The 12,770-nt window shown below is 45.8% G+C and overlaps 1 protein-coding gene across 1 annotated transcript in view; it reads left to right on the top strand.

Moving 5' to 3' along the window:
* Positions 1-12,770, top strand: part of DYSF (dysferlin) — a 320,393-nt gene that overhangs the window by 264,486 nt on the left and 43,137 nt on the right. The window contains exons 42-43 of the mRNA XM_073555076.1: positions 186-284; positions 12,143-12,271. Of these exons, the coding sequence (XP_073411177.1) occupies positions 186-284; positions 12,143-12,271 (228 nt within the window). The remainder of the gene's footprint in view (positions 1-185; positions 285-12,142; positions 12,272-12,770) is intronic.

Genomic DNA, 12,770 nt, shown 5'->3' with positions numbered 1-12,770 from the left:
TAAATATGTTTAGAAACCCTTGGTTATTTGATGGTGGTGGGAATGATCAGTTTTGGAAATCCTTGTTTTCTTGGTCATGTTGTGTCCTCGCTGGTGATACAAAGTCAAGTTCCTCTATGTTAGCATCACTTGTCATTTCTATCGAGAATATTAGTTGAATGACTTCTGTTCTTTCTGTGTAACAGGAGGAAGAATTCATTGACTGGTGGAGCAAATTCTATGCGTCCATTGGGGAAAAGGACAAGTGTGGGAATTACTTGGAGAGAGGATTTGACACACTCCAGGTAAGTACATTTCCACATTTGCCAGGTGCCAATAATTTTTAGCATGTAGTACACTAACTGCTAGCGCAGAGACTTCGAGTATTGCTAACCAATCTTCTATTATACTGTAATACTTAGAACATTAGGGGGTTCCTTGATTTGGCCAACCTATAACATTATGGGAGTCCCTGATTGGGTCAACATATAACATTAAGAGGTCCTTGATTGAGTCAACCTAGAAAATTATGAAAGTCCCTGGTTGGATCAACCTAGAACATTATGGGAGTCCCTGATTGGGTCAGTGTAGAATATTATGGGGGTACCTGATTGGGTCAGTTTATCACATTATGGAGATGCCTGTCTGCACCAAACTAAAACATGGCGTCTCTGATTGGGTCAACCTAAAACATTATGCAGTTCCCTGATTGGTTCACCTAGAACATTTGGAATAAATAACTGCAATCACTTCCTATAACCATCAGCAAGCCTCTTAAACCTCTCAACTGGAATTTTAGACCACTCATCTTTTGCAAACTGCTCCAGGTCCCTCATATGTGAAGGGTGCCTTCTCCCTACAGCAATTTTAAGATATCTCCACAGGTGATCAATGGGATTTAGATCCGGACTCATTGCTGACACTTCAGAACTCTCGCAGCACTTTGTTTCCATCCATTTCTGGGGGCTTCTTGAAGTATGTTTGGGGTCATTGTCTTGCTGGAAGACCCATGACCTAGGACCCAAACCCAGCTTCTGACACGGGGCACTACATTGCCACCCAAAATCCTTTGGTAATCTTTAGGTTTCATGATGCCTTGAACACAGTCAAGGCACCCAGTGCCAGAGACAGCAAAACAACCCCAAAATATCAATGACTTGTCACCATATCTGATTGTAGGTACTGTGTTCTTTTCTTTGTGGCCTCATTCCATTTTCAGTAAATAGTAGAATGATTTGCTTTACCAAAAAGCTTTATCATGGTCTCATCTGTCCACAAGATGCTTTCCCTGAAGTATTTTGGCTAACTAATGTGCATTTTGGCAGACTGCAGTCTAGCTTTTATGTCCCTCTGTCAGCAGTGGGGTCCTCCTGGGTCTCCTGCTATAGGGTTTCATTTCATTCACATGTGGACGGATAGTTTGTGCTGACACTGATGCACCCTGAGTCTGCAGGACAGCTTGGATTTATTTGGATCTTGATTTGGGTTGCTTATCCACCATCCGGACTATCCTGCGTTGCAGCCTTTCATCAGTTTTTCTCTGCTGTCCACATCCAGTGAGATTAGCTACAGTGCCATGGGTTGTAATCTTCTTGATTATGTTTCGCACCGTGAACAAAAGAACATAAAGATTCCTGGAGCTGGACTTGTAACCTTGAGATTGTTGATATTTTTCAACAATTTTGGTTCTCCAGTCGTCAAACCGTTCTCTTCTCTTCTTTCTGTTCTCCATGCTTACTGTGGCACACACAGACACACAATGCAAAGATTGAGTCAACTTATCCACTTTTTATCTGGTTTCAGGTGTGATTTTCATATTGCCCACACCTGTTTCTTGCCACAGGTGAGTTTGAACGAACATCACATGCTTGAAACAAAGTTGCTTACTCACGAGTTTGTAAAGGTGCCAACAATTTTGGGTGAAATAAGGTCTAATTAGCTTTTTTTTGTCCTTTTTTTTTGTGTGGTTCCAATACACACGAAGGAAATAAACAAGTGTATAACAAAACACGTGCAATTGCAATAATTTTCTGGGAGAAATAATTCATTTTCTGGAACAATTTCAAAGGAGACACCACTTTTGGCCATGACTGTGTGTCAAGTGAAATATGTGGATCAAACGTAGAAGAAATGCCTGACGGTCATTCAGTGCGTCAATCATTTGTCCTCGGATTGAGTAGCACGTCCGCATTACTAGAAAGCGAATGAGTGGCTGCTTTAAAGGAAATCTGTCACCCCATTTTCGGCCTATAAGCCACGTCCACCGCCATCAGGGGCTTATCTACAGCATTCTGCATTCAGCATTCTGTAATGCATCCTGTAATGCTGTAGATAAGCCCCCGATGTAACCTGAAAGAGAAGAAAAAAGAGTAAAGGGGGTTTTACAGTCATGGTCAAAAGTTTTGAGAATGACACAAATATTATATTTTCACATGATCTGCTGGCCTCTGGTTTTTATGTGTGTTTGTCAGATGTTTTTATCACATACAGAAATATAATTGCAATCATATTATGAGTAGCAAAAGGTTATATTGACAGTTAGAATGAGTTAATGCAGCAAGTCAATATTTGCAGTGTTGACCCTTCTTCAGGACCTCAGCAATTCTCCCTGGCATGCTCTCAATCAACTTCTGGATCAAATCCTGACTGATCGCAGTCCATTCTTGCAAAATCAATGCTTTTATTTTGTCTGAATTTGAAGGTTTTTGTTTGTCCACCCGTCTCTTGATGATTGACCACAAGTTCTCAATGGGATTAAGATCTGGGGAGTTTCCAGGCCATGGTCCCAAAATCTCTATGTTTTGTTCCCTGAGCCATTTAGTTATCACCTTTGCTTTATGGCAAGGTGCTCCATCATGTTGAAAAAGGCATTGATGATCGCCAAACTGCTCTTGGACGGTTGGGAGAAGTTGCTCTTGGAGGACATTCTGGTACCATTCTTTATTCATGGCTGTGTTTTTAGGCAAGACTGAGAGAGAGCCCATTCCCTTGGCTGAGAAGCCACCCCACACATGAATGGTTTCAGGATGCTTGACAGTTGGCATGAGACAAGACTGGTGGTAGCGTTCACCTGGTCTTCTCCGAATAAGCTGTTTTCCAGATGTCCCAAACAATCGAAAAGGGGATTCATCAGAGAAAATGACTTTACCCCATTCCTCAGCAGTCCACTCCCTGTACCTCTTGCAGAATATCAGTCTGTCCATGATGTTTTTTCTGGAGAGAAGTGGCTTCTTGCTGCCCTCCTTGAGACCAGGCCTTGCTCCAAGAGTCTCCGCCTCACAGTGCGTGCAGATGCACTCACACCTGCCTGCTGCCATTCCTGAGCAAGCTCTGCACTGCTGGTAGCCCGATCCCGCAGCTGAAACACTTTTAAGAGACGGTCCTGGCGCTTGCTGGTCTTTCTTGGGCGCCCTGGAGCCTTTTTGGCAACAAGGGAACCTCTCTCCTTGAAGTTCTTGATGATGCGATAGATTGTTGACTGAGGTGCAATCTTTCTAGCTGCGATACTCTTCCCTGTTAGGCCATTTTTGTGCAGTGCAATGATGACTGCACGTGTTTCTTTAGAGATAACCATGGTTAACAGAAGAGAAACAATGATGCCAAGCACCAGCCTCCTTTTAAAGTGTCCAGTGGTGTCATTCTTACTTAATCATGACAGATTGATCTCCAGCCCTGTCCTCATCAACACCCACACCTGTGTTAATGGAGCAATCACTGAAACGATGTTAGCTGGTCCTTTTAAGGCAGGGCTGCAATGATGTTGAAATGTGTTTTGGGGGATAAAGTTCATTTTCTAGGCAAATATTGACTTTGCAAGTAATTGCTGTTAAACTGATCACTCTTTATAACATTCTGGAGTATATGCAAATTGCCATTAGAAAAAATGAAGCAGTGGACTTTGTAAAAATTAATATTTGTGTCATTCTCAAAACTTTTGGCCATGACTGTACACTAAGTGATATCTCTAGCAATATCGCAAAAACGTCACTGGTTTTGTGACGTTATAGCGATATTGCTAGCGATATCGCTATGTGTGATACTTACCTCCGACTAGCTCCCCCGCTGTCCATCGCTGGTCGCACGAGATCGGGCGGCTCCATTTCTCGTCGTCAGCTTCCTGCTGGGCTTCCTGCTGTGTGAGACGAGCGATGCGTGGAGGCGGGCGGGAGGACGCCAGGATCGCTGTGTGTGAAAGGTGTGTATCGTGCGCTGCGTTGCTGCTGCATCGCTGTGAGATCTTTCTGTATGAAAGCTCACTAGCGATCATTTAGCGATGCACCAGCGATCCTGACCGGGTCGGATCGCTGGTCGGATCGCTGGTGCATCGCTAAATGTAAAAGGGCCTTTAGATTATACTCACCGGGGGAGCGGGTGCGATGGGTGTCGTGGTCCGGTCCGGCGCCTCCCATCTTCATACGATGTCCTCCTCCTTACTTCTGCCACGGCTCCTGCGCAGGCGTACTTTATCTACCCTGTTGAGGGCAGAGCAGAGTACTGCAGTGCGCAGGTGCCGGGAAAGGTCAGAGAGGTCCAGCGCCTGCGCACTGCAGTACTCTGCTCTGCCCTCAACAGGACAGATAAAGTTCGCCTGTGCAGGAGCCGAAGTAGAAGCAAGGAGGAGGACGTCATCGTATGAAGATGGGAGGCGCCGGACGGGAGCGCGACACCCATCGGACTGGATCGGACCCCCGGGTGAGTATAATCTAACTCGTTTTTCTTATCTTTCAGGTTACATCGGGGGCTTATCTACAGCATTACAGGATGCATTACAGAATGCTGGAGATCAGCCCCTGATGGCCGTGGCCGCAGCTGATAGGCTGAAAATTAGGTGACAGATTCCCTTTAAGCAGTTTGCATGCCATGGTGGTATCAGTATTTGCTTCTTCTGAAGATATGGAAACATTGTGCAGCTGCAGTTTTTGCAGATTTTCAGATGGCACAGACAACGATGCTGAAAGATAACAAAATTAAAGGGCTACCGCCGACTTATAAGATGGGAATATCTTTTTATTCCAAGAAAACTAGATGGATTTTGCCAGTGAATATTTTTTGTTGGCATTTATATAAATTTCTTAGGTTGGCTATATGTGTAGGGAAGGTGACCGGATGGACGGACTTGGCAGGATAGAGAAAGGAAGGTTTGCACAGTTTAGACAGGTGTCAGTTAGTACAGTGGGGAACAGCTAGGAAAGTGTAGTGGACGTGCAGTACCTTGGGTTGACCATTAGAGGGCAGGGAGGAGTGTGAGCAAAGGACTTGACATCAGCTTAGGGCTTAGGAAACCGTTGGTCATGGGGGCGGAGTTACAGGGAACAGGGAATGATATAAATTTGACAGGAGGGTTCCAGAAAATTCCAGTCCCCAGGTGGAGCTCCAGTGACAGGAGGACTGCGACAGTTTGTGCACTGTGAGGAAAACCGTACCAGGGGGACTGAGGAGAGAGGAAGTCAGGGGGGTGGTCCTGACAGGAAGAACCGCAGTATAGACGAGACACCGGGTGTAGGACACCGTATTTGGAGCGACGAAACTGACCAGTGAAACTACTGTTGGTGTACAGGCCTACGGCAGCCACAGTGACGGAGCTGACAAGAGCATCGAAGAGTGAAAAAGGTACAGGACATACATATACGTCCCAGGTGAAAAAGTACGGTGTGTGAAGCGGCCCTGAATACGGAGGGCCGTGAGGAAGGTACTGTGTCGCATTGTGAGGACCGTCAGTCGGATGGCGAGTGGAATAAACTTGGACCTGTTTCACCCAGAACCTGCCTCCATCTTGTCTCTGTTTTGTCTCCGCGCGGTAAGGAGCGCGACCACCCCCCAGCTCGGCCCACCGACCCTACATATGGCCCTAGGAGATAAGTGGAAGCACGTGTTTATGGCACAAAATTTACAGTCCACATTTTTGGAGACTTCTAAGGGACCCCACCTAAGGCTCCTCTTCAGAGGCAGAAACTAAACCGATCAGTCCTATAGTCTTAATCCTCACAATGTTAATCTCGTGAGCAGCTCCCACCAAGCAAAACGATGCTACGGAGATCACACAATAAATTAGAAAAAGCTGGAGCGTCTCGGCCATCGTTTGTTTTGGCACCCGGGACGGCTGTTGGAATAGACAACTTGATAATTACATTATGGCTACCGGTGGTGAGCTGTCACCGCCGCAGTCCATCCCGTTCTCTGGAAAGCCTGCCATATTTGCTTAGCTTCCAAGACAAAAAATAACAATCACCGCTTCTTCAAGAATCAACAAAACAGAGGCTAAAACTGCGTGAAATGTATCACGGGCCGAGAGTCAAAATCCAAAGCTTCAATATTAAATCACTCGGGCGATGCCTAGAAGACTCGTCCACGGTCTCCACCGGCTCCAAATCTTTATACTGTTGTCAATAATACAGAAGGGTCCAAGACTTGGATTATTAAATACAGAGGTTCGAAGATTTAATTTTATTTTATTTACATTTTTTTCTAAAACTTTTCAGAATCGGAGTGTGGAAGCCAAGAGATAAAAGAAAACAAAGGCGAAATGTAAAACACATCTGGAAAGTGACCGCCTTCCCAATCCGCCAAGGAATGTTGGGACTGTGTAAAAGAGCATTCAGCAATTTTCTTTATATATATTGTTGATTTTCAGTGAACTATGGTCAATGGCTAGAATTGAAACTTTGCTTAACCATTTAACCCCCAGAGGTATTTTTGGTTTTGCATTTTCGTTGTGGGACGACTTGTACTTTTGAACAACATCATTGGTTTTACCATGTCGTGTACTAGAAAGCGGGAAAAAAAAATTTCAAGTGCGGTGAAATTGCAAAAAAAAGTGCGTCCCACATTTGTTTTTTGCTTGGCTTTTTTATTAGGTTCACTAAATGCTAAAACTGACCTACCATTATGATTCTCCAGGTCATTACGAGTTCATAGACACCAAACATGTCTAGGTTCTTTTTTATGTAAGTGGTGAAAAAAAATTCCAACCTTTTGTTAGAAAAAAACAAAATTGTGCCATTTTCCGATACCCGTAGTGTCTCCATTTTTCGTGATCTCGGGTTGGGTGAGGGCTTATTTTTTGTGTTCCGACCTAACGTTTTTAATGACACCATATTGGTGCAGATACGATCTTATGATCGCCCGTTATTGCATTTTAGTGCAGTGTTGCTGCGACCAAAAAAACATAATTCAGGCGTTTTTACTTTTTTCCCGCTACGCCGTTGAACAATCAGGTTAATCCTTTCATTTTTAATTGATAGATCAGGCGATTCTGGAAGTGCAGATACCAAATATGTGTATGTTTGATTTTTTTTTTTTATTGTTTTATTTTCAATGGGCGAAGAGGGGGGTGATTTGAACATTTTTTTTTTTTTTACTTTTGGCATGCTACAGTAGTCTCCATGGGAGGCTAGAAACTGCCATAGTCCGATCAGCTCTGCTATATAGAGGCGATGATCAAATTGACTGTATGTAGCAAGCAGAATACCTCACTTGCTATGATCGCCAGCCCACCGGGCGGCGCTCACAGCAAGCCTGCTGGCTGTATTGCCAACCCATCACTGACCCGCGATCACATGACGGGGTCACCGATGGGCGGATTTCCGGCATGACTGCCAGAAGCGCACATTAAATGCCACTGTCAGCGTTTGACAGCAGCATTTATCGGATTAATAGCTGCGCGTGGATCGCGATTCCACCCGCGGCTGTTCTAGGCATATGTCAGCTGTTCAAAACAGCTGACATGTACTGGGAAAGATGTGGACTCACCACCGGAGCCCACATCAAAGGGATGGGGTCCAACATCAGCATAAATTTACGCCCACAGCCCCGCCCCAGAGGGCAAGAATCTCATTAACTGAAAACTGCAAATACAGATTAAACAACGACAGGACGGATTTCATAAGCAGGTATCATTATAATCAGTATAACGGCACCAACCTGACACTGTCTGTAGTTACCGAGCACAATCCTGCTGACAGGGGCACTTTAAAGGCATAATTGAATGTTAAGAGAACGTATCAGCTACATTTTAGGAGGGGGGGGCAGCCAGTGAAAGTAATGCACAAGTCAATGTTTAACAATTAAAATGATACCGTTATTGTCCTAATCCGTTGCTTCATTTGCAGAGAATTCCATACTTTTATCCATATGTAAATTAGACTGCAAGTGGGTGTTGTAAGTGCACTTGCAGTCCACGGCTCCTCTTCAGTTCCTGAAGCCACTGGAAGCATAAGTGACATTGTAAAAAAAAAGTCTGATGTCTGCAGATAAGGTCACAGGCACAGCTTCTGACGCTGTGGCCAATCGAGTGGTTGGCGAGAGTTAAAGAGGAGCCGCGGACTGCAAGTGCACTTACAACACCCAGTGCACTTGCAGTCTCTAATTTATATATAGATAAAAATATGGATTTCTCTGCAAGGATTCAATGTGTCTGGATGAACTAGATATTGTTTAAACTTCTGAACACTGAGCTTTTATTACTACGTCTGTTTTTTCAATGATAAGTTATTTTCCCCGCAATGACGCTGTCAGAGGAAAATGCTTCCACTGCAGATATCTCTGCACAAACTCAAGTGTTGAGACGTACCCTGACATACAGCCGAATCCCTCGTACCAGCGGAGCGCTTTATGGAAACAGAATTGCCTTTCAAGAAATGGCGACGCCAGCATTAATGGGGGAACCTCCGGCGCGGTGGTAATTCCGTAGTCTGTTGACCACACAAGGACGGAGCACAACTTCCTAGACCACTTGGACACGTCACAACATTTGCTCTGCGCTTGGCCTCTGCTGCTCCGCTGGCCGTCCCTGCTGTAGATTTACTCATGCAGGATAATCATTTTCTGGATCAGCTACAAATCCCTGTATAGAATAATGTGTGGAAAAGGAAACGGCGTAATTATTAGAATGTAGCGCGCTTATAACTCATTGACGCTCTGCTTGTTTTTCCTCTGAACCATTTTTGTTGGATTTTTCCCAGTTTGGAACTGCAATTAACAGTAATGTTTATCTTTAATTGCAGCCTTAACGTGCTTTAGATTGGTGATATGTTCTGCAGCGAACGCATTTTCTACAGTAGGGTCTGCAGACCGGGGATTGGAAGAAATGCTGCTAGGTTGGGGACTTTATAAGGCTATGACCTGTTATTAATGGCTGAGCGCACAATATGGAGCCGTCCTGGAGTAAGGATTGGTCTGCTCCACTTACAGTCAGCATGGCTCTAAGGGACAAAGAAAATAATGACTCTAGAGGATGAGCCAACCATCTCAACTTTGAATTTTCCACTAGAATTTGATTCACAGTAATTCTCTGTCTGTGGTCTCCTATCGCTGTATCAAACTAATATTAAACTCTTGACCTCAGCATACTGTGCATGACTATGAATAGCCAGATGGTAGCTGTTTGTTGTGCTGTCAGACACTATTTTAGCAATTTTTATGCCTGTCTCTAAAGGTTATCTGTGAGCTCTGACGTCAGCTCACTATCCACATTCATCACAAAATGGCTGCTACATTCCCTGCCTCTGCTTTTATAGTGGCTGACAGTCTTGATTGATTGTGCTATTGTGTGTAATGTGATAGCCGCAAGGCATTATGGGGAAAGCTGTGCCCAAAGTCATGTGAGCCTATCATGCCTTGTACAATCTTCTGCATTGTACAAATAGCACTGCCCATTTTCGGCAGTTTGCTGAAATCGAATCGCAATTTCAAATTGGCCGGTTTGGCCGATTCTTAAAAGCTTTACACAAATTTGATTTGCATTGACTCAATTCGTTCAACTCTAAATGACACATATTACACAACAGCATTGGTATATGGTGGTAACATAGTGCTGCTATACAGTGCCACAATTCATTGTCTGTCAATGCCAGTTTCTTGGCATCAAAAATCACAAAATTTGGCACGGGTTTTTGGACAAAACTTTACCATTTTTTTACTTGTGTGCTAGCCCTGACACTTTTTTTTTTTTAACATTGGACAGAGCTTAGCTAGGGATTAGCGAGTAGTCAAATACTCGGACTCGCTCTACTCGTTATGAGTAGTTCCTTATACTCGGGTACTCGTAACGAGTCCAATGTATTTCTATGGGAAATGGGAGTAATGGGTGGAGACTGTGTGCCGGCGGTGAATGTGTGCAGGGGTCTGTAGGGCTGTTTCTGGCGGGCTGTGCCAGGCCGATCGGGGCTCTGTGCGGGGTGTGCCGGGCCGATCGGGGCTCTGTGCGGGCTGTGCCGGGCCTGTGCGGGCTCTTCCAGGCCGATTGGAAGTCTGTGCGGGCTGTGCCGGGCAGATCGGAGGTCTGTGCGGGCTCTGCCGGGCCGATCGAGAGTCTGTGCGGGCTGTACCGGGCCGATCGGTGGTCTGTGCGGGCTGTGTCGGGCCAATCAAGAGTCTGTGCAGGCTGTTCCGGGCCGATCAGAGGTCTGTGCGGGCTGTGCCGGGCCGATCGGAGGTCTGTGAGGGCTGTGCCGGGCCGATCGTAGGTCTGTGCGGGCTGTGCCGGGCAGATCGGAGGTCTGTGCCGGGCCGATCGGAGGTCTGTGCGGGCTGTGCCGGGCCGATCGGAGGTCTGTGCGGGCTGTGCCGAGCCGATCGGAGGTCTGTGCGGGCTGTGTCGGGCCGATCGAGAGTCTGTGCAGGCTGTGCCGGGCCGAACAGAGGTCTGTGCGGACTGTGCCGGGCCGATCAGAGGTCTGTACGGGCTGTGCCGGGCCGATCAGAGGTCTGTGCGGGCTGTGCAGGGCCGATCGGGAGTCTGTGCGGTGTGTGCCGGGCTGATCGAGAGTTTGTGCAGGCTGTGCGGGGCCGAACAGAGGTCTGTGTGAGCTGTGCCGGGCCGATCAGAGGTCTGTATGGGCTGTGCCGGGCCGATTGGAGGTCAGTGCGGGCTGTGCAGGGCCGATCGGGAGTCTGTGCGGAGTGTGCCGGGCCGATCGGAGGTCTGTGCGGGCTGTGGCGGGCCGATCAGGGGTCTGTGCGGGCTCTGTGGGGCCTGTGCGGGCATGGTCTGATGGGACTACTTGTCCCATCCGGCTATGCCCGCTACAGTGGCAGCATTAGGGATAATGGGAAAGTAGTATTCCCATCATCCGGCTAATGTGGAGAATGTGAAAAAAAAAAAAAAAAACACAAACAGAACATACAACATATAACATACAGTACATACTCACCGCACACACCTGTGTGACTGCTCTATAGGGGAGATCGTCGTGGGACACTCGTTATTAAAGAGGGACTGCGTCGGACAGGGAGTATAGGTTGGATTGTTTTTTTTACACTTTTTGCAGGTAATCACTAGGATCTGGGAGTACAATAAAAATTATGAAAAACCGTGTCGTGTTTTATTTCATTAAAATACTTTTCTCTTATGTGTGTGTCTTTTGTTGACCCTTTATTATTATAAGATTAATAATGGATCAGTGTCTTATTGACACCTCTCCATTATTAACCGGGCTTAATGTCACTGTCCAAGAGCAAGGTGACATTAACCCCTTTATTACCCCATATCCCACTGCTACACGGGAGTGGGAAGAGAGGGGCTAAGTGCCAGAATTGGTGTATTTTATAGATGCGCCATTTCTGTGGCGGCTGCGGGCTGGTATTTGTAGCCGGGGGGGGGGCATATCCATGGCCCCTTCCTAGGCTATGAGTATCAGCCCGCAGCTGTCTGCGTAGCCTTTCTGGCTATAAAATATAGGGGGATCCCATGTCATTTTTTGGGGGGTCCCCCTATTTTAATAGCTAGTAAAGGCTATACTGACAACTGCGGGCTGATATTCATAGCCTGGGAAGCTCCATGGGTATTACCCCCTTCCCAGGCTACAAATATTGGCCCCCGGTCGTCAGCTTTCCCCCTCTGGTGCAGAAAATTGCGCGGAAGCCTACTCCGGTTTTTTTTTTTTTGAAACATTGTTCATTAATAAACATGGATATGGATATATCTATGTAAACATCTATGGAAATATCTATGGAAATATCTGTGGAAATATTTATGGATAGATCTAGTAATAGTAATGTATATCTAGAAGGCCAAGATATAATGAAGACAGTAGGGATCCATTCATGACATCCGCGCTCTTGTTCTCCACACTGACCAGTTAGCCATGTGATGGCTTTCCCTTTCAGTCTTTACTGATCTGTAGATTGTGTGTTATTGGGTTTAATGGTTTCCTTTATCTGGCAGGTGCTGGACACCGAGTTAGAGAACGTAGAAGACTATGAGGGACTGTCAGACTTCTGTCGTACATTCAAGTTGTATAGAGGCCGATCCCAAGACGAAGCTGAAGATCCATCAGTGGTTGGAGAATTTAAGGTGAGCCACCGATGAGGACTATGTCCAACCTCAAGAGTATTGAGAATGTGGAAAACGGTCTTCTTGGTAAAAAATCCACCTGATGAAGACGGATCCTCCGTCGAAACGTGTTGTGGTTTAACCCCATCTCTCGTCTGAGTCTCTTTCCTGCGCTCCTATGACCGTTTTCCACATTCTCATTGCTCCTATCCTCCATCAGAGGTTTTCGGCTGGAGCTGCGGTGGAGACCTGACATCCTAGTCTGCCCCTGGATTGCTTCCTAAGCGCTCCTCTATGACCGCTCGTTACTGACTCCAACCTCAAGAGTATGACGCTTTCTAAATGTTTCTTGTCGTAGGTATCATAAATAGGCATCAGTAAATCAATATAAATTTGATTTTAGCCAATTTCACCTAATTAGGCAGGAAATTAGATTCACAGCTAATTGATTAACCATTAATTAAAAGTACGCCACAACTTCCACTTTCCCCTGAAAAGACGTGTATGACACTATTCTCTT

The sequence above is a fragment of the Dendrobates tinctorius genome, unplaced genomic scaffold (assembly GCF_039654945.1).
Source record: "Dendrobates tinctorius isolate UK_male_01 unplaced genomic scaffold, ASM3965494v1 ptg000216l, whole genome shotgun sequence".
NCBI lineage: Eukaryota > Metazoa > Chordata > Amphibia > Anura > Dendrobatidae > Dendrobates > Dendrobates tinctorius.
This window is presented reverse-complemented; position numbering and strand designations above follow the sequence as displayed.